Source organism: Danio aesculapii, chromosome 7 (genome assembly GCF_903798145.1).
Source record: "Danio aesculapii chromosome 7, fDanAes4.1, whole genome shotgun sequence".
Lineage (NCBI taxonomy): Eukaryota > Metazoa > Chordata > Actinopteri > Cypriniformes > Danionidae > Danio > Danio aesculapii.
The window spans coordinates 31,269,859-31,295,737 of record NC_079441.1 but is presented as its reverse complement, the minus strand read 5'-3'; the positions used below and the strand labels follow the sequence as shown (position 1 = coordinate 31,295,737).

Below are 25,879 nucleotides of genomic sequence, written 5' to 3'. Positions count from 1 at the left end.
CAATAAGCCAATCTAACAAAACTGAGTTCATTTTATCTCATACAAAAGCAAATAAATCAACAGTGATATTCTGATTAACCTGGAAACCCCCAAAAGTAACCTAGTACTCTTTTAAAATCACACACAACATTCAAAATGGTCTTTAAATTTATTACTAGAATAAATTATTCATATTAAAAAAAATCATATTAGAATAGGACACTGAAAACTGTACTAATGCATGGTTTCAGCTACATTCATTCTACCATGGCGGGCGCCACATCAAAATTAATTTCCGCCACAACTACATTACAGCTTCTCATTCAAAACGTTCAGTCGTTGTTGTTTTTTTTTTAAGCGAGTTATAAATCACACCAAAATATATTAAAGGTAAGTGAACTATAACAGAGTGAACTTTTCTGTAATCCCAGTAGTGCTGCGTGTTATTTGTTTACCACTTTAAGGTGACATGCTGACTGACAGACAAGTGCATGATGCGTGAGGACAGCAAACACGACGTAGCTTTCAGTTAAGATGAACTCAGTTTCCATAATTATACTTTAAAGATAAAGGTCTGTGGTTCTACATACAATACCTTTATCTTGCTGGAGTTTATAGCCGTTTCATGAATTAATGCAGTTCTGTAGGTCTATTGGAGACATTCATAAATTTAAAATGTAATAAATGTTGGAGACATACTCGTTACATAAACACACTAAAATCGCACTTCAGCAGTGTTTAATTCAGAGTACACAAGAAAATTTGAAGCGCAAGCCAAAGTTCTCCCATGGTAACCTTGATTTGGCCCACTATCCCATCTGAAAAGAGAGGGAGAATGATGGGGAAGTGGTTGGGATGAATGCTTTTGACAGAGATTGTCAATTTGAATTTAATATAACCTTTTGTTTCTTTGTTTTATTGCTGAGCTACAAGCGGAAATTAAATGATTCAATTAATTGTAAATGAATCAGACTTTTAAAATGCAAGATATCTGTGAGCAAATCAAGGTAAAGGCAGGAACAGCTCGACCAGTGTATTCCGCATTGAACTCCATTGAGTTATAAATGGGATTGTTTAGGTTTTTACTGTTATAATTTCATTATTAAATGCTACAAACGACACTGAATTAGTTAATAGGATTTAAAAGCAAGTAGTTATCTAGTTATTTTTTAAATATAACCGAATACATTAGGAAATTACTCATGGCAAATTTATTATGGTTTATATATATATATATATATATATATATATATATATATATATATATATATATATATATATGTATATGTATATGTATATGTATATGTATGTATGTATGTATGTATGCATGCATGCATGTATGTATATATATATATATATATATATATATATATATATATATATATATATTTGGCCCACAGCCCTCAATCAAGTTTGCTTTTTGGCCTTTTATAGGAAAAAGTTTGGGAACCCTTGCACAACACAAATGTTAAAGAAAAGCATTGTGGTGCTCATCAATGCATTGCTATAGAAAAAAAACTTCCCATCTATTTTCTAAAATGTGTAAATATCTGTCTTTCAGTTTAAAACGCATCACAGACAATAGATATTAAGCTGTAAATAACCAGCAACAATTTCTTAAAAAAATTAGGCAAAACGAAAGCCAGTCCAATAACACTCAACTGAGCTCCATCCCTCCATTAGCTCACAAAATCCAAGCAATTCAGTTCATGTCATTAAAACGGAATATATTTGTGCTTTTGAACTCAAATACTTTCATTGTTCTTTTTTTTTTTTAGACTGGACACAGCAGAGCATGAAAAAGGACACATTCTCTCCAGTAATAAGAAAAGCAGACACTTCCCCGCGGCTCTAGCCTACGGTCTGTAAGGCCTGTGAGCTGTGGTTTGTGTGCAGCGTGGTTGACTTCTGTGGCCCGTCTGTCTGCTGATGGAATGCTGGTGGCAGCTGCTTCCTGCTACGTACTATTTATAGCTACCTAAACAGAGCAAAGGCTATCAATCAAACTCCCAGGTCTCCCGTAAGCAAGGCAGAAGACTCACAAACAGACTCTCGAGTTATAAAAGTCAAATTAAAAATATAGAATTAAAAGGACAGGAAGAGGCGGGATGAAAACACCACATTCCAAGACACTAAAGAAAGTGACGGAGATGATCCATCCAAGAAGAGCTTCAGTGGCACAGCTTATTATTCTGAACCGACAACAAACCAAAATCCACATAAAAGGATCTAGATGAGAAAAATAAAAATAAAATAACCACAGAAGGTGGAATGATGGACACTTTAAGGACTATGTTTATTTGTAAATGGGTGTTTATGGGCTGATGACACAAAGCATGCACTGTCATGTATACAAAATAGACAAATAAAATGCATTTTGTTCTGCTAAGGAAGCATCTAAGAGAAAACGTATAAAGACCTTAAGCTTTATATCCCTCAGGCTCAAGCCTAGAAAGTGAAACAAAGCACATGTGTGTGTATGTGTGTATTTATATACATGTGTGTGTGTGTGTTTAACTGGGACTGATGCAATACACTGAAATGAGCCCAAAATAAAAGGGGTTTGGGGGTTCTTCTTGAATACCAGGAATGGTGCCTTGGGGTATTGGAATGGGACATGAATTGTTATGTTTTGAAAACCTATCTGACAGTGATTTATGATTCGTGACTCTGTAACATCCCTCTTGCATCAATTATTCAGTCAGGACTCTTCACTCACTGCGTGTGCTCACCCAAACACCTTAATCTTTTAAATCAACAAGATTAAGCAGGAATTATTAAAACTGTTAGTAATCTAAAATGACAGTTAGCAGTAAAAACTGAAATTAAAGACTTGGGGCAAATGTCTGGTTAGAACAAGTTTTTTGCCTCTAAACCACAGTGTTTACACCAGAGTGGCACCCGTTCACCATTGTTGCAAAGTATTATGCAATAATCTAACACAAAACAGAGCATGTGTCTATTTGTCAGAAATATAGTGTAAATTAATGTGGATGTACATTTCTGCAAGCTCACATGTGATGTATAACATTTCTCAAGCCAACATAATAATGCACTACTCAAAACCAAGCGCATCTCCAAGAGCGTTCATGCTACAAGGCCCAAATTTGGTCAAAATGGGCCTTCTGCATTCAAGATTGTTGATATATCTCCTTTTGCCAATGACATTTATGACTTTTGAACTAATAATAATAATAATAATAATAATAATAATAATAATAATAATAATAATAAATAGTACATTTTAATAATCCAGGCATATGAAAATATTTCACAAGCCCCAAATTTGGCCAAAAACTGTGTTCTGCATAAGGTTTTGTTGGTGTATCTTTTCAGGTTTATCAGACTTATAGTTTTCCAATAAATAATTAAGCATTATTTCTCTCAAAATATGGCAAGCCATAAACTCCATGACTTAAATTACATATTTTTTACTGATATGGCAATTTTCCATCCATCACGATCACACATATTAAGCATTATATTTTCAATAAAATAAGGCAAGCTATTTTTACATAGTCAAAGTGCAGTTTTTGACTGTCATACAGCCTGTCAGAGACATTGGGGTTGATTTATATCACTCATATTGGCAAGCTTTGATGTATCATCACGAAGCTGTCAATTGTCCACATAGCAATAAAACAGACTAACCTAGCAACCATTAAAAAACAGCAATATCTCTACATCAGAACATCGTAGGGACCTGGGTATTGGCTTGTTTGACTTATGCTAGCAAATGGGACTGTGTACTATGCATGGTAACAATGATAAGCCAAGTGCTAATAACGATTAGCTACATGCTATTAATGATTACCTATATGCAACAAGATATGCTAGAAATGCCTACAAAGTCTAAGAATTTGATCAAACATGTTCACGAGCGTTGCCATTTAGCGCTGCCAACTGCCAATCCCAGTCCTTGCGCAGTCATGTTGGCTTTCTCAAGCCAACATCAAAGATAGTTAATGAATTTTGGGTTCTAGTTGTTCTTTCGGCAGATTAGTTACACTTGTCAATTCAGTATACTCCCCTAAAAAGGCAAAAGGTTTTACACCAGGTTGTACTTTGTACTGAACTTTTGACACTCATTTCAATACAATGTGACAAAATTGAACCAGGAGACAAGACAGAACAGAGGTCAAAGTTCAGTTTAGGCCTACTCAATTTTGACCAAATTTAGTTACTGTACTTGCATTTGTAGGGAAGACTACACATACAGTAAATAAACAGTCTGACCAATTCATAAACAGCAGCTAACTTCTATGATAAAACTGTGCTCGCATCAGAAGAGAACTGAAAACTGAAATTAGAACGAACTTTAGCACAGACCAAATTTTTACGCATGCAAATCTATCCACACAGATCGGCTGTTTTAAACAAAACCTGGTGCGTGTAATTGTGAAGGCCCCCTCAGGTTTGGCCAAACATTCAAAGGCCACTGAGCTTTCCCCAGACACGCAACATCAAAGACCAAATCACTACGCTTTACAAATATTTACATCACTTTGGAGCATTATGTGCAAAAAAAAAAAGTTTGGTCAAATGCCCTGTGAAACCACAAATTACTCTATCAGCCAGAGCTCTAAAGAAAACCCTTTAATAACCCTCATGTCAAATGTTACATGAGCAAATGGGAAAACTGTTCTCATAGCATCTGCTTGTTAGAGAAAGTGTTTACACTGCTGTATGAACTATTTCAACATTCAAATAATAGTGAGCAGAAGACTTTTGGGCCCACTTTATAATAATCCTTTACAAATTTGTGTATGTAAAGTGGTCTCTCGCTATAACGCGGTACACCTTTATCAGTCCTGCAGTTTTGCAGATGTTTTTTTGGGCAATGAACATTTTTTACAGCACATTTTGTTCTGCGTCCTGACAGGTTGTAGATCATTGTCACTCAATTTCTTTGGAGCCCCAAAAACCTTATGATGTCAGCGAAAGATTCTGCACCATCAAAGGCACCCAAAAGACAAAGGAAGATGCTAACCATCGCACAAAAAGTTGGATTCTGGACATGCTAAAGGAAGCTAGAAGTTACGCAAGAAATGTAATGAAACGAGAGAAATGTGAAAATGTTAATGCCTATCTGAGAAAAGTGTATAAAGAGTGTAGTGAGGGGTTTTACAGCTCTAAAACACCTATAATAATTGTAAAATAAATTAAGCAGACTACTTTGTGGATTTCACCTATTGCAGGCTATTTTTAGAACATAACTCCCACGATTAACGAGGGACGACTACTGGATTTACAAATAACTTCTGCAATTACACTTGCTTAATCCAACTCCATCATTTAAACAACCCTTAAATATACTGTGCATCCAGAAAGTATTCATAACGCTTCACTTTTTCTAAAAAAATTTTTGCTACAGTCTTATTCCAAAATGGATTAAATTTATTTATGTCCTCAAAATTCTACACACAATACATCATAATGACAATGTGAACATTTTTTAATTGTTGCAAATTTATTTAAAAAAAAAAAAAAAAAAAAAAAAATCACATTGAAATCATGCAAGTCTTTTACTTGCACTTTAGTAAACTTCACTTAATTTATAGCAATTTAGTTATAATTAAATTGAGCCTGTTTTCGTTTTTCTAGGTAAACTGGGGGGGGAAAAACAATAAAAAAAACAATCAATTTAGAAACAATCAATGTCTTCAAATGGTATGCTGCTGAATGCATGGTGTCCTTTGGTGTGTTAATGAATGTCAAAGTCTGCAAAATCATAACTCATATCATAAACATTGATCTTTGGCTCCCCCATGAGGTTCAGAATTGCAATGATCTACTTTTGTGGAAAGTGTTGGAATATATCACTTGAATTATGCTAATAATAAAACCAAGGTCTAGATTTATAGTAGATGAATGGTTAAATGCACAGAAAATGGGTAATTTGATGGAAGGCAAAAAAAAGGTAGGTAACTTACTGCAGTTTTTTGGAATGACGTTTTGGTTTCTGAATCACCGCCTTCATCAGGAAACATCTTCTCCAAGGTCAGAAAGGACAGCAGACCTCCTATCACCCACAAACCCTGTGTGCAATAATGTCTGTGGGAGCCACCTGTACAGCATAAGCAAGCACAAACAAGAAGAGAACAGAGAATTTTGCTTAGAAAATGAATAAACCAGTCACTGACTAGAAGTGTTACTGTTGACTAAAACCTTTCATTTAGTCAAATTTAAATGTAAATATTAGATGCAAAATGTAAACCAAATTCTGAAATGTTGCCTTGAAAAAGTATAGTTCAATATAAGATAAAATTCTAACATTACTAAAAAAAAAAAAAAAAAAAAGAAACACTCACACTGATAAGCAAGCTTATGTTTTTTCTATTGGGTGATCTGTGTTTTATGACATACTTACTTGGGTAAATATATACATAACTACTTGGGTCACAGAAAGGCTAATTCAAAAAACTGACCAAAAGACGACAGAAACACAGCTAATACTGAGCAGGAGAAAGAGCACGCAGGTGATGAATAATGCATGACAAAGTTATTTAAATATATAACGTGAGAATTCTCACCAGGACTGGAAGTGTAAGCCCAGGCTTCAGGAAGGAGGTGAAGAAACACGTCTCCTAGAAGGCCACCGATGGCAAAACTTAGCAGCTTCTTCAGCTTCTGACACCCAGCTGCAAACAGTGCAAGAACATAAGCGCAAAGACATAAACATGAGCAGAATTGCTTCACATGCAACACTTCAAACATCCTGCTGTATTCGAGGAACACTCCACTTTTTTTAATAGGCTCACTTTACTCCCTAAAAAGAAAAACAGTTGAGTTTCACCATTTTTGGATCAATTCAGCCAATCTCTGGGTCTGATGGGGCACTTCTAGCTTAGCTTAGCATAGATCATTCAATCGGATTAGACCATTAGCATCTCACTCAAAAATAATGTCTTGCTCAAAAATAATATGTCTAGCACAACAATATTATATATTAACTGAAAATCAGCTAAATTCCATCAATAACCAAAGTAACACCCTGTATGCACATGGAGTGTATAAAAATTACATTGGAAGTTACCTAGCTGGGGACTATATACAGGTGCAGCATAAACCATTGCACCTTGCTCTACGACAGCACAGTTCCCTAATTATTATGCTGGAATGAGTATAGTTACTAGCCATATCAGCCTACAAAATAGCAACTTATTGGTCTTAGTACATGATGTGACTACAAAAGGGTCAAGCATTAAATAAGAAAATTATCTATACACTTTAAAGGACACCTATTTTTTCAAGATGTCTCCAGAATGTGTCTGTAAAGTTTCAGCTGAAAATATCTCATGTAAAATCTGCTTGTTTTGCTGTCCGAGTACAGTGTAGCTGTTTTTGTAGCCTGTGGCTTTAAATCCAAATGAGCTGCTTCTCCCCACCCACCGCTCTTATGCGTGTCTGCTTCTGAAATAAGGTCACTAGTCAAAAATCCCAAGCGAGTATATTTGATGCATTTGTGGTTGAGTTTATTCAAGGTTTTCTGAAATGATGAGTCCCACACAAATGCCATTTCCAGTACACACACACACTGTATGCACGTTTACTGACACCATGCGGCTGTGGTGATTATAGCGGTTAAGAATTACATAGTGATTTTACTCCATTACAAATACGCTGTTTTAAAAACGTTTTAAACTTATAAAATTAATTATTGAGGAGCAGCTGATCACAGATAGTTAGAACATGTTTTAATCCCAGTTTCTTTACAAAAAAATGTTCTGTGGACATGTGTATACATGTTATTATGGAGACATGGCACCTATCAATCAATGACACACTATACCTACACACAGTTCTGTCCAAACAGCTTTCAAAAGTTGATTTTGCATCATAGGTGCCCTGTATTTATGTTTGAGCAAGATGCTAATGGTCTAATCTGATGATGCTAAGCTAAAAAAGCTCATGCCAAACCCAGAGATCAGCTCAATTGATACAAAAATGGTAAAACTCAAATGTTTAATTCTAGGAGCACTGTAAAATGTTTGTATTTTGAAGTGTTGCTTCTAGAAGTTGCATAGCTCTTTCACATAAAGCAGCTGGAGAAACAGTTGCACAACAACAGTCGCACATATCTTTAATGATCATTTTGGGTTTCATTCAGCTTAAGTTTTGAAGCTGCACAGCTTTAATATGCTAGTTTCTCAACCACTAAGAGTTTGTAGCAATATAACAGGCTTAAAATATCTGGCACCATTACTCACCAGCTTTGAAAATCATGTGGGGAGTCTCTGTGGTGGAGGACACACCTAAATTGCTTATAATTCCATGTAACCCTCTAGTCTCCTGCCCACTGCTGGTGTGGGTCAGATCAGACCTTCCCTTAAGCCTGTCTGCTTCCTGACTGCGATCCAAAGCCAGACTATTTCTGCATGACTGATATCATCACAGACAAAGCTTTCACTGAGAGGCACTGCCTCTGCAAAAGACTTTAGAGAGCAACCTGTCAGCCATTTATAATATTCCTGCACACTTTTTCAGGATTTCCTATTATGGTTCTGCTGGATCTTCTTAAAAGTCCAATACATCAAGAATTATTTGGACAAGCCATGACAGGTGTAGCTGAAGATGTGATTGCTTAAATTCTTTCATAGGTCAAGCATGCTTGCATTTTTCCTCAGTGATTGTTGAATCTTCTGCAAGATTATATAATATGACGAATACAGTGGTTATAAAAAGTTAATGTTTAGATTTATTCATCATTCTGGTCAAACAGGTTTTATTGCCTATCGAAGAAGAAAGTGCAGTCAGGACAGTTAACAAAAATTGTGTTGCATTTTTGGGTTTCTCCTTTCAAAAACAAAACTGTAAGTTAATCTAGCATTGCAATTAACTGTACAGCACTTACACTACTACAACTTTCTCTGCAGAGCAATGGGACCAGTATTTTAGGTCAATACAGCTAGTCATGGAGCAAACTATAAAAGAAATATAAGCTTAGATTAAACATTGTTATCTGCCTAGCATTCCTGTAGTTTCTTTATGACTTATTAGGCGAAGGAAAAATAAATAAATCATTTGAAGGGAAAATTGCAATATGTTTGCTAAATATAAACAAATAGGCAGTAATTACGTTGTATTAGCGACACTTATAATTAGAAAAATAAAACAAATGTACTGACTTCAATTGTTTATTTAATTAAACAAACATAGCTTATAGTCTGCATAACTCTGCCCCTATATGCTAGGAAAATAAATAACTTTTACAGTACTTTGACCACATTCAAATGTTTTTCCTCAGCATTTTTCTTTTCCAGTACAAATGAGTGGAGATTCTTAAAACAAGATAAATTTACTTGAGAATTAAAATGAGAGCTTTTTTGTGAAACTTATTGATTATTTACCAATGTGGTAAAAAAAAATATTTAAATAAAAAAAATTCAACTAATAGTCAATTAACTGAAAAGAAAAAAAAAAGTAGTCGGCGCCAGTGGTGTAGTGGTTAGTGCGTCAACACATGTACTCCGGTGCTAACGGCGACCAGAGTTCGACTCCAGCCTCGCGGTCTTATGCCGATCCCTCCTCTCTCTCTGCTCCCCATGCTTTCCTGTCAATACTCTCTACTTTCCAATACAATAAAGGTGAAAATCCCTAAAAATTTTTTAAGTAAATCATAATGTAGTAAAACATATTCGTTCTTGTCTTAAGCATAAACTGACTTCAGCTTCTCGTTAAACAATACTTAAATTCTTTTTGTAATTGCAAGTATTCAAGAATCTAGATTTAATGTCAAAATATTTGCATTAGAATAAAATAAAATACCAAGGAAAATATTTTTATGTGGATGCACCAGTCATTTTTTATAAGTTTTTTTTTTGTTGCCTTTTTGCTGTGATTTAGGCAGAAGTAGAACGATAAAGAGATTTAGAGGTTTTATAAGGTCCTGAACGATCTTTTGTTATAGATGCTGCTAATGCATAGTGGAAAATGCAGCACATTTATTATTTAGAGTATATTTATACATTTAGTGTTGCAAGCTATTATGAAATAACAAATAAATACTTTGAAATGCCTTAATAGATGTCTTTTTTTTTTACTGTGGCTGAGAGAACATTTTACGTGGTAAAACACAATAAAGAATTCGGAACAAATCAAAAAAGAAACAAAGAGAAAAATCCCATAGAGAATGAGAGGCTTGAGGTAAAATGAGGAAGTATCTCATTCGCCATGCCTTACAGTAACCAGACTGTGTCAAAGCTCGCAATAATCCACAAGCTTGTTCTCTATTGCTTGTATTAATAACAAACACATGTCTGTTTGTCATTCTAGACCTCATGTGTGACCAGAGCCTCTCAACAGTCACCTCATTTTTTCACTAAATTATCACAATTGGGATCAGAAAAGTTAGTAAAAATAAAATAAATAAATAAATAATACAGTAAAAATAAATTAGATAAAAGAATGCCCATTACAGAGCACTTTCTGCACCAGCTCTGACTGTAACAAGACGCACCTTCTACCTGACCTGGTTATCATTGTAACCTGATCCTAACTTAGCAGGTATAATGAGCTGGATACAAACACAGGCTTTGAAAAACAATGTGACTTACCCTCGGTTTTCAAGGTGGTTCCTGCTTCAATGGGTATGACTAAAAGTGGAAAGATGCCACTGAGTCCAATGGCAATTGATCCCACAAGGGAGCAGAACCAAACGTCTAGGTCGTCTATGGAGATGAGCTCATCCAGGTACTGGAGGTCTACAAGGTCCTTGATGCTCCATGGTCCAGGTCCTGCAGGTGCAGTCTTCGCCTGGGCCACAGCCGTCTGAATCATCATCTTTCCACCAAAGGATGATGCCAGCAGGGCAGCGCCAAGCAGCAGCACAGCAAATGCCCAAAAGGGCCTCTCTGGTCCTGTGCTCATCAGCCCAGACCTCCGCAAAGCACTTGGAAGAAACATGGATGCTGTAAAGCAGAAAGGAACCTTCAAACTAAATTTCAGAAAGTGGAAAGATTAGCTGAGCTTTAATAAGGTTTAGGTTATGTTAGTTTAGTGAAATAAAAACTCTGTAACATGTAGTTTGGAATATCAGTGGCATCAAATCTGGTGCTTGAGAAGTTTGGTGTTTGAGAACCTTGGTAGAAATTTAACTAAATTTTAACTAAAGCAGAAACAGATATTTTACACTGTATACTGTTCGGTGTCTTTTTTAATTAATCTAGAAAAGACTTTTTTATTGCAATAAAAATATCCATTTCAAATAAAAGGCTGCTCTATTAAAACAAAAATACTGAAAAAAATGGATTGCAATTTCCATAAAACTAATTAAAAGCAGCTATTTTTAGTATTTGAAATAATAATAGTTTGTATTTATTATTATAAATGTCTTGTGACACTGACAGCTGGAGTAATGGCTGCCAGATTTCAGCTTTGCCATAACAGGATTCCATTAATTATCAAAATATAAATCAACAACCCTTATTTTAATCTTTATGTCAGGGTATTTTTTTTATTTCAAAAAAAAAAAAAAAAAGGGAGGTGAACAATAAAGCCTTGTGACCAAGCGGCTATCTCCATTATGCTTGCCTTGTTTACTGTTTTTCACTAGGTTATCAATACTACAGTCAACCACTCTAACTTGATGGAGATGCAACCAATTCATATTTAGGATTTTTTTTCTTTGTTGCAAACTTTGAAAAGATTAATTTTATGCTAGAAAGGACACCCCGTTTATGGCTGTTTTCCCTAACATTCTTCAGAAGATCTTTAATCTTCAATAGAAGAAATTGATAAAAGTTGACTGAGTAAATACTTGACTGAGTAAACCTGAGGGATTTATCAACTATCCCTTTAATAACACTCACAAATAAAAAAAAACATCTAAAAATACAGAAAAATCCAAAAATATTTTCAAGCAAAGGCACCTAAAACAGTACACTTTTTCATGTCATGGCAAAATAGCCCTGGCTAGGACTACAAATGCGTGCTTCCACCTCAACCCAACCAAACAATACAAAAAAAAACTATGCACTAGATAAAACAGACCACATGAGTCACACAACCTACAAAAAAATCATCACACCTTTTAGGTATAGTAATTCACCCTACATTAGGCCTATAACATGGGTTAATAATCAACACAGAAATGAAAGTAAAGCATGATATAAGACAATGCGTTAGAGGCAGACCTAACCCTTTTTAAAAGACAAATGACCCAGTAACGTTAACGAATGAGAGGTTAGTTCAGTGATCTTCTGATGTTTGTACAATGGCTATTTCATCTGCACTTGGTGCACGTGTAACAATCGTGTACAAAAATGCATAAAAACAATAAAGTTTAGTTCAATCGTAATGATTTCCACTAATAGTGCCCGTTATGTCTAAACGAAAATGCTGCACAATCAGTAACATTAGAGAGGAGCAGCTGCACATTGGTGCGGTGGACGTGCACGTAGGAGAGTTGAGGGAGCGTCGAGATTCCTGACAAATTCCAGCCCGCTGGGCTTTAAAAACACCTCGTTTCGCTTCAGGGTTTCGATTCGTTAAACTAAGTAAAGACGGACAGAGTGCATGGATTCACAAACGGTGGTGTTTTATGTTATGTACAGTGCAATAATTCAATATCCAGCAGGTATTCACAAAACAAAGTTTCAGCAATAATGTTTCCGATAAAAACAACACGCGCACAAACTAGCTCAATACAAAGTTGCGAACCTTGACAAACAATCACCGTCAAGTAGATGTACAAATCTGTATAATCCTATGTGTTTGTCTTACCCTGCTGTAATTCCTGCAGTTTTCTCTCCGGCTAGACCCTGCCATCCAGGCGTTGCTACTGCTGCTGTTGAGCTGGAGCTCTGTCTGCAGCACAGGCTGATTTCACTCCTCAAAGATTTTCCAGTCAGCCACGTCTCACCGACCGGAAGTGCTTTTCCAGAGCAAACTGAGCGCGCGCGCGACCGGAGGAGGAAGGTCAGCGTCAAACATGTGGAGAACGTGCTAGAAGATGATGATTGTTGAACCCGTATTAACGACAAAAAGTTGAAATCCATTTCAAAATATCTATCTGTCTGTCTGTCTGTCTCCCAAATCTAGTATTAGTATATTAATAGTATTCCGTTTAATTAGAAAGTACATAGTAAAACTAGCCCAAATACTTTTATAATTTGTGCATTACCAAATTTGATCACGCCTATCTCACAATTCAAGACGTCTCTCCAGATTTCTAGTTTAAAACTGATTAAAATAATGACTTCTTTAAGTCGTTTCATGAGTTAAGTCATTAAGGTAACTATATTAATAACAACTGAAAGAATGAAAGAAAATAAGCAAATGAAAGTTTGAAATAATGAAAGTTATTTTTAGTATTAACAATAATAATTTTTATTTATTATTATAAATGTATTGTGACACTGGCAACTGAAGCAATGGCTGCCAAAATCAGCTTTCTTTCATTACAGAAGTCAATTGCTTTTCAAAGTATAATCAACAACGCTTATTTTAACCTTAATGTCATGGTATGACAACATAAAACATGCCATTTTCATTTTCCTGCTTGGAATGATCTACTTTTTAAAAATAGAAATACACTGAGGTTTGGAACAACTTGAAGTTAAAAGAGATTATAAAATCTTTCATTGGAGTGGTCAATGACAGAGCAGTGCCATCATCAGAGCTCGTGCAGTCGCTCTGGGGAAACTTCTGTACAGGTGTTACTGGCTGATGATCATCCTGCAAACAATGTTAAAAGTTCTGAATAAATTATTAATATAATGAAAATATCAATACTTTTAAAAAATATCGATACTAGGTTAGTAGCAGCATTGATTAGGCCTATACCGTTAGTTGCATTATTGCTCACGTATTTTTATAAATCACAAGATGTTACATGCAATAACAATACTGTATTGTCTGTAAAAATGTCTTACATGAGTACACATTATGATTTCTTGATGTCCAAATTTGTCAGCGTTTTTTCCAACATGTAACAGTGCAATCTACATATTTTAATTTAATTTTCTTTTTGTCAATATTTATTATAATATAATCATAGCTCTATAAATTGTAATTTTCATAATTCTACTACATTAAACTGTTTAAAAACAAATTTCATCCAAAACAAATGTGGGTCCATAAATCTTGTATTAATTCTGTTCCCATATACCAATTGCCTCTAAATTGGTGGTATTGTCTCCGACCACAACCATAAAAAACAGATAATGATGTCACTTTTCCTCGCAGGTTAAGATAACTGGTGAAGCACTGAAAGGTGTGTGTGTGCTGTCTCTGAGAAAGTAATTTATTTATAATATAGTTATTTTGTGAACTATTTTTAAACAATACTGTAACCTTTACAATTTTAGAAGGAAAACAGAATTTCATTGATCCCACATTGGAGAATTACCATGAAGTACCATGTGCTCTTAGCATTTATGCAAACTAGTGGACTTCTGTTTGGAAAAAAAAGTTGTGGATTTGTCATTTCTTTTACTGTCAATACTCTCTAAGTTGTTACTGTAAATTCTGTTACATTCTAACAGAGAATGGTAACAGTGTTGACAGAATGTAACAGAATTGACAGTCCTGAATGTGTGAGATTCAGAGAGTTTGTGCTTCTCTTTGTGTGACTGTATCCACAGGCAAAATGTCATCTTAGTTTTAAGAGTTGAAATGTGAGGACTTTTCATACAAAGATGCCCAAACTAGGGCCAGCGGGTCAAAGTTGGCCCATGATAATCTTTGATTTGGCCCACCATTCCATCTGAAAGAGAGGAAGCATGATGGGGATGGTTTAGAGATTGTCATTTCAAATCTTATGTAACTATTTATTTGTTAATTTAATAGTTAAACTACAAAAAAACGGCTAACTGAAATTAAATGTTTCAATTAAAATGTACATACTGTCACTTGATATATAAAGGAAAATGCACAGAGTTTGCTGAGCAAATCAGTTCTGCTAGTATTTTCGGCACTGAACTACACTGTGTTATAAATGGGATTGTTTATGTTTTTATTTTATACAGTAAAAAATTTATACTGCATTAGTTAATGTGATTCAAAGTGACGTTTTTTTACTTATTTTTAAATATCGTTAAATAAATTAGGAAAGGACAAATGGCAACTTTAAATTGTCAGAAACAGTTTGGTATATTTATCTTCAGCCCACAGCTCTCAGTGATTTTTGGTTTTTAGCCCTTCATATGAAAAAGTTTGGGCACCCCTGATAATAGAATAAAAACATTTTCTAGCTATGACTTATTGTTCTTTCTGCACAATAATAATTTGTCTTTAACAGAGTTGAAAACAATCCTATAAAGAAATCAGATAAAAGTAAATAAATTAAATAACTTGTGTTTGGCAGGCACTGAATTATTATAATTGAATATGCTTTCAATAAAATACTGGAAAGAATTGCTGTAAAAAGTTTATTTTTTGAAATGCCAAATAGGATCACCCATATACACTAGGCTACTTTAGGTCCCCCTGTCATTCCAAATTAGTTTCTTTTGTAGAAGACATTTTGAAGAACACTTTGGTCCAAACATCCAACATCTTTTGCAATGCCAGGGCGAATAAACGGTGATATAATTTACATTTTGGTTAAAAATGACCACAAGATGGCGCATTTGATTGAGGTTTATTTTCTAAAAACCAGAGAGAACCACATCTCGCATTTCCTTGAGTAAGTACTTATTTCAAACAATTACTTCGCAACCACTAAAAGAAGCATATAATGTGATTGTGGTATACTATGAATGTAATCTGAATGTAGCCTTCATCATCATGGAACTTTTTGTATATAAATTCAGATCATTTTGACACTGTCACCCATTATTTATTCCGTTTTATTTTGTCCCTTTATTCATCTGGGGTCACCAAAGAGAAATGAACCGCCAACTTATCCAGCATGTTTTACGCAGCAGATGCCCTTTTAGCCGCAACCCAACACTGGGAAAACCAGTTTTCCACGGAGGAAACCCACACGAACACGGGGAGAACATGCAAACTCCGCAAGAAACCCCAACTGGCCCAGCCGGGGCTAGAACAAGCGACCTTCTTGCTGTGAGGCTATCTACTGAGGACTGTGTCGGCCCTTCACCAATTATATAGTAGGAAATTTTATAATTTGAGATGCAGCTGAAACATATAGACCTATGTGTTTTTAATTTAAAGTTGTTTTTAGACCAGTCCCAAGATTCAAATTCCTGCTCAGCATTAAAAGCTAGAATGAGATGAACGTTTCTGCCCCTGTTAGCACATTGTAAAAATGTAATATTTTATATAAAAATACTTATTTTATCTCACTTTCTGTTAATTCTGTGTAGGTGACCACCACCTATGGTTGGACAACTGATCAGGCTGATTGAAGGACATGAAACAATTAATGACTACCATGGATCCTTTAAATGGACACACAGAGTTTCGTCACACCGCAGCCCAGATGCAGCTTCACTGGTATGCAATTTTGAGATTGTTCAAATTATTATTTTAATGTTGTCTCTTCATCGTGCTTGCTGTGGTGGAAACATTATTGACACTTGCACACTTCAGTCTTCATTCTATCATTTAAAGCTGAGCAGGATTAGACTCTTGAAGCCTCAGAGTACCTACACTAGGAAGTTTGCATACTCACTAAGATTCAATCTTCTGTTTGAAATCTCATTTACTTTTTCAAAAAAAAACATGCAAGATTGAATGATAAAGAACTATTTTTTTCTGCCACACCTTGTAGGACTCATTCCCTCACAGTCCAAAGACATGCAGTATCGGTGAATTGGATGAACTAAATCACAGGTGTCAAACTCAGTTACTGGAGGGCCGCAGCTCTTCACAGTTTAGTTCCAACCCTAATTAAACACACCTGATCAAACTAATTGAGCAATGGAACTAAACTCTGCAAGGCTGCGGCCCTCCAGGAATTGAGTTTGACACCCCTGAAATAAATTGACCGTAGTGTATGTTTTGTGAATGTGAGTCTATGGGTGTTTCCCAGTACTGGGTTGCGGCTGGAAGGACACCTGCTGTGTAAAACATATGCCGGAATAGTTGGTGGTTCATTCCGCTGTGGCAGCCCCTGATAAATAAGGGACTGAGCCAAAGGAAAGGAATTATAATTGCTGAAAGATATAGCATAATAGAACACATAACAGTCAACAATATTATCAAGTATTTGACTCAAAAAAACAAATTTTTATTGGGATGAAAATAAAATAACTCTAAACAGACTCATATTTAATTATGTATAAATTCATGGTCTGGCAAAAAATAGACTCTCTGTGGCTAATCATTCAGAATGTCCCTCAGTAAAACATTACTATATAAGTCTTTTTTTCCATGAGTGGCATTGTTTAATTTTGTTGTGGCTAAGAGTGGGTTAAGACTCCATGCTCCAGATGATACGTGGTGTCTGAGTCATCCTGGCTTGACTTGAGCAATACATATAGAAAGAGGAACAGCAATGGAGAGATTGGGGCCTACAAACTACAAAAGCTGTCATGACAGGGACACTTGTGTCTGTGTGTTTCTGTCCATTCAGATTGACATTTTTTGCGATATATTTATGTAACTGAGTGGTTTTATTTATTATAAGTGGTCATCAGAGACAGCACAGTTACATTAAAAAGTATTTAGTTATACTAATACTTAAAATGCTGAGAAAAATTACTACAATTAAAATAAAAATTGGTAATTAATCCGAATGTTACTTTTTAACAACTTCAAACACTTTTCCTTGGACATAACTGATCCGCATCACTAGAAAGCACTCGTTAGCTAGCAAATCAATTCACAAGTTCCAGTGATTTTTGCTAATCTTTTTTCCTACACTCTCAGAAATAAAGGTACGATAGCTGTCACTGGGGTGGTAGCTTATTAAAAGCTACAAAGGGTCCCTATTAATACCTTAAGGGTACATATTAGTTCCTAAAAAGTACAAAAGTGTAGCTCTTAAAATGTTTAGCTACAAATATACGCTGAGGTACCAATAACCCTTTAAGTACAAATGTGTATCCTTTAAAAAGGTACCACCCCAGTTACAGCTTATACCTTTAATTGCAAGAGTGTTTAATATTCAGTGAATAATATATGATAATTTATTTTAATAGATATTTTACTTTAAAATCATAATTCACTCCAAAATAATAGATGAACTACATTCAAAGCAGTTTGATTGAGCACAAAAGCAGCATCTTGACTTTCTTCTGACCCTGCTTGATGGATCCAAAAGGATGTCACGTGAGTTGTTTGCATCCAGATGGAAAATGTGATAGCTTTATTAAAAGTCCTTTTATTCCAGGTGATAAAAATATTGCATGTAGCAATAACATTTCTTTTGTCATCAGTGTAATGACATTAGAAATTCCTATTATGAGTAGTGTAGTGAGTCATATTTAAATAAATATTTGAAGTATTTTAAATACAAATCTCTCAGGGTATTTTAATATTTACAAATATATAGATTTTTTTTTAGAAAATACAAATGACAAAATATGCAATTAAAATACTATTTAAATACAATACAGCAAACAATTACATTTAAATAAAATACTGTCCATATTTTGTGATCATTCCTTCTTTAAAAGAAAACAAAAATACGCACTGACATTGCAGGAACTGTAAGAAAATTCTGCCTTGGGCACCACGAGACTCTTAGTCATCCAAAGGCAGACGTATGTCAACTTCAGTTGATTGTTATTTGTACAGACAGGGGCATTGCAGCTTTTCACTCCAGATAAGCAGAAAATCCCAGTGATGTTTGAGGACGCAGCACATGATCAAGTTGTACATTTACTATACTGTCCGTCCACAAGACAACATCAAAATACTGTTTCATATCATAAGACATATGACTATATCCTGATAAATATAACCCTGATGATTCAGTCAGTCTTGTGTAAACTAACTCAAAGTGCTTTCTGATATTGTGTTGCATTTTCTTATCCTTCACTATAGAGACTTATGATGAATCTATTGTATCTTGTTGCATTCTAATTAGAATCTGTGCATATGTTCAACTCAAAACAATACAGCAAGAAATGAAGCAATAATTTCTTACTCAGTTCAGTCATATGAAAATGTTCGATTACCCCACCACTAAACCTAATCATCATTGAGGGCAAATCGTAAATGACTGTACGAATGAGATTTGTGCAATTTCATACAAATTATAAATCAGAAAGTTATGAAATGCAGTGAGAGCGTTGAATATTTGGACTCTTCTTCATCAATATAGTTTTTTTTTTCCCGAATGAATTTGAGCTCTTCTGTCTTAGTCTGCTGTCTCATACAGTTTGTAAATCTATAAAATATGCAGATTCAGATTAAATCTTCAATGGTGTAGCTTGTTTGTTTTCTGTGCAGCAATTCCAACAGTGTAACTCAGTTTTAGAGGTGTGGTTTAATATGTGAAGTGAATGATTTTCCAGTGCTCTCATTAGCTAGATGTTAGCTGGATGATGTGCTGTGCTGTATAGCCACTTACGACACTTCCATCCACAGTTTTCTGTCCTCATTGTGTCACATTAAAAGTGACACAAAAGACATTTTTAGCTATGTGTTGAGACTGCAGGGCACCAGATTAACATTCATGAATACAGACACAATTGCCACTGAGTTCCACAGATGGTGGCACAAACACTTGATTTGGAAGTGTTCCATAAATCTATAATATTACTAGTTTAGTCTCTTAGAAATGGACATTTGACAGTAGTTTGAAGTGAGTTCGGGTCCAGAAATAAATTAAGTTTTATAAACTAATTTCGAGAGAAGCATGTGATATCTTTGACCATGGTTGGTCCCGCATCAGTAATCATTGTTAGATCAATCAAATGAATTCTAGCCTCCAATAAATAAGCCTATTCATCATACCTTCCTTATCTTCGTTTTTGAAGAAACCCTCATCCACCCAGCTCCCCCTTTTCCTCTTTTACCAGGGGGAGTTCTTGAGACCTACTTGAACTTGAACCCACTGTCATGCTACATGACCAGGCAGGAGCACTGGGCTCAAGCATCTCAGGGCTCTCTGCCGGGACAGCATGCCAAATCTGCAAATTATAGAGTTGAGTCTGTCTGCGGACTGCAAGATAGGGACGTAACATGAAGGGGCATTAGGGGCATAACTTGTATACTTTAGAGGCGTAACATAAAGTTATGGAGCCATGTCAAAACTATGTTGTCGGCAAGATGACGCTGTATATCAGTTATTAACATCTACACACCTAAACCTAACCATCAGTTATTAACATCTATACCTACCACAACCCTAAACCCAACCATCATAGTTATTAATGTCTACTCCAACCCTTAACCCAACCATCACAGTTATTAACGTCTACACCTACCCCAGCCCTAAACCCAACCATTAGTTATTAATGTCTACCCCAACCCTTAACCCAACCATCAGTTATTAACGTCTACCCCAACCCTTAACCCAACCATCAGTTATTAACATCTACACCTTCCCCAAACCTAAACCCAACCATCACAGTTTTTAACGTCTACACCTACCCCAGCTTTAAACCCAACCACAACTATCAGTTTTTTACGTACAGCTGCAAGTTGCGGAGACTTTCACACTTGACACGCTCACCATTGTACTGTTATTTGCAACCCCAAGGGGCGATGAAGAGTAGGCTAACTGTCATGACAAAACGGGTGAAAAAGTCAGCAAGTGGAGTTGCTAAATAAATGAATATAATAATATATCTAAAGAATCATTTGTAGATAAATTTGGAGAAAACTCTTGACGATTTATCTAGCCAAGAACATCTCATTATGACATCTCGCATGGTTCAATGGGATCTTGATTACTGCAAGTTATGCCTCTAACTTACTAGAAGTTACGCCCCTTTATCTTACCCAACACCCCCCCCCTTCTCTCGTCTTGCAGTTCGCAGACAGATACACTTGAAATTATAAAGCAATAGCTAAGTGTGAATTCTTAAAATGTATTTTCAGTAACAAAAACAGTGCCATCAGTAAAAAATTGCACAAGTTTGTAGTGCATATCCTCACTCCCATAGTACACGCAGTAGCCTGACTTTGTGCTTTCTGTGACAAACCTAACATATATTTTCTTTTTACCCAAGCTGTTAAAAACTCCGTGCAGTGCACGTTCAAACAAGTACTTCTGTTTCATTCCACATTTGGTGCTTTTGGTAATTTATCTCACACTTATCAGTATTGCTTATCAGTTCACCAAATTGGTATTGGTTTGAAATCTGACCACTAATTAGATAAGACCTCTAATCTGAATGCTCTGACTGTATGCTGAAATCAGATTTCAAATAGTATTTGGCATCACTCTTAAAAAGACACAAAGAGGTCATGTCAAAAACCCGTGATCTTAAGTAAATAAAGTATTCATACAAATCATTCAATATTTTCCCCCTAAAAATTCGCTGCTATTTTTCTATTGCAAACATAAATATACGTAACGTCTTTGACTTTGAGTTTTATTTTTTGTGAGAGACAGTATGAATGTGTCATTTCATGGATAAGTTCATTATTGTGATAATTAGCTCACTCTTTAATTCAATATTTTATTTATAAGCGCCCAATAATTACTTTTGATGTTCTTTGTTAAATGACTTTGAACGCATGTTAAAACTGTTAAAACTATAAAACAGTATAAATTCTGCATTATAAAAGCTCGCATAACGAAATTAAATGATGTATTTTTATTGATGTATTTGTATTTTTATTTTCCATGCATTCGAGCCGTCGGGGCTTGACTTTTTTATGCCCCTAGGGTCAGGCTTTGGGCCAATTTTCACGTCATAGCTAGCACGTATATTGGGCTTCAGGCCTGCTTCAGAAAAAACGTAAAAAAAAAAAGTTTAATGAGATCCGCAAGCGCCAGAGATGCCTTGCGCATAGAGACGCATAGACATTTTCAGCCACATGCAATTGAGAACATAAAGAAAAAAATTGTCAATTGCGAACTTAAAACAGTGAAAAAATGCTAGAGGAAAGGCAAACTTCAGGTCAACTTTTCAAATAGTGACAACTTTAAATGATGAGCCAACTGGTTATGCACAATGCACAACTTTAAATTGAGTAAACTCACAGTGGACAAACTACCACTTGAATATAAACGTCACTTAAAAAGAAACAAAAAACATCAACTTTCTATAAAATACAAATCTGGTCTATTTTAATGGCTGTAACAGCATAAGCTGTTTGGCAGAAAAAAGACAGGCTTCGGGTCGGACTCGGGCCAAAAACTTTGATATGCTGTTAGACAAGGGCAGGGCTACAGCCTGTGCATCTCCGGCCAGGGCCGGGCTAGGGCTTAGATTTAAGGCCCGTGTAGGGCTCTTATGGAAAATGCGCAGAGCTGGTGGTCCTACAGGAATGTGGTTGAGAAACACTGGTCTAATCCAATTCAATGATTTATGCTAAGCTAAGCTGAAAATACTCGTGCCAGACCCAGAGATCGGATTTAGTCTTAGTTTCTTTAAAAAAACAAAACACTGCCTGGAGTATGCCAAACAAACAGGTGGTGATATAACCTTAACGATAAAAGCATTGTTGGACCAAAAGAAGCATGCAAAGGAAATAGGAGCCCATAATCTGATGTGAAACAAAGAAGAAAATGGAGCGTACTCCAATGTAATGAGGGGGAAAAAAACAAATCTGTGGGCCACATGACAACACTTTTACCAGAGTTTCTGAAAATCTTCACCCTGGCAGGAGTTTCAGTTTCAGTCACATGTTTCTGCATTTACGTGTGGATGATCGGCCAAAGCGTATAGAAAAACGCTGCGGTTTTGTAAATACCTGTGTTTGTGTGGACAGGGCCTCAGATGGATATCTTTACTGGCAGTCACGTTACCAAGCAAAAAGGATCCACTGAATGGATTGTAAAATTTAAAGCTACATGCTCACACACTCTCTATTTGGATTAAGATTTAAGACAAAATGTAATTTCATTTATAAATCAGTAAGTAAGTAATGTGTATTTATATATCGCATTTATCATGTATGGTCATACACCCAAAGCACTTCACAATCATGAGGGGTCACAATCATCACAATCACTTCCCAATCACCCACACCACCACCAGTGTGCAGCATCCATTTTGTAATGCGACCAGCCAACACAATCTCACGGCAATTCGTAACTTTTTGACTTAGTGGCTAATTCGTATGAATTCGTACGATCTAATTCGTACGATTTAGTACGATTTGCTCATCCCCCAATGACGGTTAGGTTTAGGGGTGGGGTTAGGTGCCACGCCTCCTTTTTAAAAATCGTACAATTTCGTACGAATGAACTCGTACGAATTAGCCACTAAACTGACAAAACGTAAAATACTTACGTTTTTCTCGTGAGATCAGGCTGGACCAGCTTCAGAACAACGGCGCCAGTGCGCTTACCATACACCACCTATAGGTGGAGTGGATAGACAGTGATAGAGCCAGTTCTGTGGATGGGAATTATTGGGAGGCTATGATGGGTAAGGGCTGATGGAGGGAATTTGGCCAGGACACTGATTACTCTTTACGAGTAGTGCCATGGGAGTTTTTAATGACCACAGGGTAGGCATGGGCCTGTATAAAATTCTGACGGCATGATAACCTTGGATAAAAATATCACGGTTTCACGGTTTTTGCGGTATTGTAGTTACTGCTCTAAAATATATTCTTTTTAAATCTCTGGGTAAAAACGAAAACTTTTTTCCCTTTTAAACACAATATATTTTATTTTAAGAAACATTCATAATATTTTGGAGAAGCAAACATGTCAGGCTGAATAATTCAAATAAATCACTGACTTTTTGTTTCAAAAACAGATTTTTTTTTTTTTACAATTTAAAACACCATCTTTAAATATCTTTTCTGCTGAAGATAATGTTGTCCTAAAAAAACAAAACAAAAAAAAAAGTAAAAAAAAAAATGTACACATACCTTAGAAATGTTATATCAGAAAACCTTGACTTTTCTAAACCGCGGTATACCTTGAAAACGTTTATCTTCCCATGTGAATCACAGAGAGTCAGGATCTTGGTTTGATGTCTCGTCTGAAATACGGCGCTCACTGACAGTATAGTGTCCCCTTCACTTTACTGGGGCATTAGGACTCAAACAGACCACAGGTTGAGCGCCCCCTGATGGCACACTAACACCACTTTTAACACCAACCTAGTTTTCCCATGTGGTCTCCCATCCAGACACTGATCAGGCTCAGCCCTGCTTAGCTTCAGTGAGTAACCGGTCTTGGGCTGCAGGGTGTTTGTGGCTATAAATCAATAACTAGTTTCAATCAGTTTTAAATCTTCTATAATATTGTACTGAAGAAAAAAGTCTACATCTTGGAAGCCACAAGGTAAATTAACAGCAATATTTCATTTTGAGTGAACTGTTCCTTTGATGTAGCTTTGCCATATATCAGCCTGATCTCATGAGGAAATGTAACTATTTAACATGTTGTCGGTTTAGTGGCTAATTTGTACAAATTCATACTAATTCAGTCATAGGAAAATGTACGATTTTAAAAAGGAGGCGCTGCACCCAACCCCACTCCAAAAAACAACCATCATTGGGGGATAAGCAAATCATACTAAATTGTACAAATGAAATCATATGAATTCATACGAATAAGCCACTAAATCAATAAGTTACGAATTGCTGTGAGATTGTGTTGCATATGCCCATGGCCTGAAATGCTGCTGAACTATGGCATCGGCCAACAGGACATCAATCAAACAAACAAACACTTGCAATGGGCTATATGCACAGCCAGTGTTTTTTCAGGCAATGATTACCTTCAGGTGAGAGCTTTATGTGACTATTTTCAATTTCATAATGTTCCTTTTATAGCCAATGATGTTGTGATGTAATTCAAATCTAATCAGCTAAATAGACTGAAGCATCCATTTTGGTTGTTAAAGCGTAAAAAGAGACGAAAGACCGTTTAAACACAGGCGCCGTCATTAGCAGCAGGTTTAGCGCAGAAACTCCATTGACAATTCTGTGTAAAACTAATTTCCATATTTTAAAGACATGGCGCAGAAAAATATAATTGAATACAGTGCTTCTTGTTTGGTCTGGCACCTACTTTATATCGTATCTATATAAGATCACAGTTTTTTTTTTTTAAATCTGATCTTAAATGTGGCGATTTTGTATGGGATGACAATTAACTGTTAGCCCTGGGGCTGGCTGACTGAAATTAAAATTCGTGTGCATATACCCTGTTAAGGGCTGCTAATGAACAGCAGTATCCCTGTTTTGTCTATAGTGTCTAATTTTATTTAACTCAGTCTAGAGTGGTCCATTGGCTGGTGTTTGGCTTTAGGTGTCTGTTGGTGCAGGTGTGACTACTTGGTCTGGGACCCTGGGAGGAAGTATTGAAACACTTTACAGGAAGTCCTGGTTCGAAAGATAAAACCTGCAGATAGCCTCTGGCCAAAACCCCCTCCCTCCCCCATCCCCCAAACACACCCCCCACCACAACAACATACACTCATACAAATTCAAAAACATCTTACTGTTTGATGTGGCTAATTCTGCACACCAAAACCACAGAGATAAACACCAGATCATTCCGAATTTATCTGCTGTGTTTGCAACCCTCCGCAGGCTCGTACAGTTGAAACTTATTTGTTTTTTTAAACTTTTAATCTTGTCTAAAGACATGTTTCGGGAATAAAAAAAGGTTTTATTTTTGACTTAACATATATTATTCATGAATTCGCCTCTATTTTCTGATGAGCGTTTTAACTATCAATTTTACTCAAATTTACAACATGATTCATTAGTGAATTACTTTTTATCTAGTTCAGCCAAAAATACGTTTATCAGTAAGACCTTTTCAAATCTTGTAAATGTACATGCTTTTTATTATTATGATGCACTATAGAGGAGAGGGGTACATCATTCACAATATTGTTTGTGCTAGGCCTAAAACTATCAGCTTGTCACATTTGCCAAAAGCAAGAGACATTTACTG

General features: G+C 35.8%; 1 protein-coding gene across 2 annotated transcripts in view; it reads right to left on the bottom strand.

Moving 5' to 3' along the window:
- The window catches only part of slc39a13 (solute carrier family 39 member 13), a 50,885-nt gene that overhangs the window by 8,133 nt on the left and 16,873 nt on the right, over window positions 1-25,879 (bottom strand). Inside the window, exons 1-4 of one of the 2 annotated variants that reach the window (XM_056461621.1) lie at window positions 12,703-12,843; window positions 10,536-10,889; window positions 6,513-6,620; window positions 5,913-6,046 (exon numbers count right to left, since the gene is read on the bottom strand). In XM_056461621.1, the coding sequence (XP_056317596.1) occupies window positions 5,913-6,046; window positions 6,513-6,620; window positions 10,536-10,884 (591 nt within the window). In that variant the 5' untranslated portion in view covers window positions 10,885-10,889; window positions 12,703-12,843. Of the gene's footprint in view, window positions 1-5,912; window positions 6,047-6,512; window positions 6,621-10,535; window positions 10,890-12,702; window positions 12,844-25,879 lie in introns of those variants that run through there. The other variant, XM_056461623.1, reaches the window with a different exon arrangement.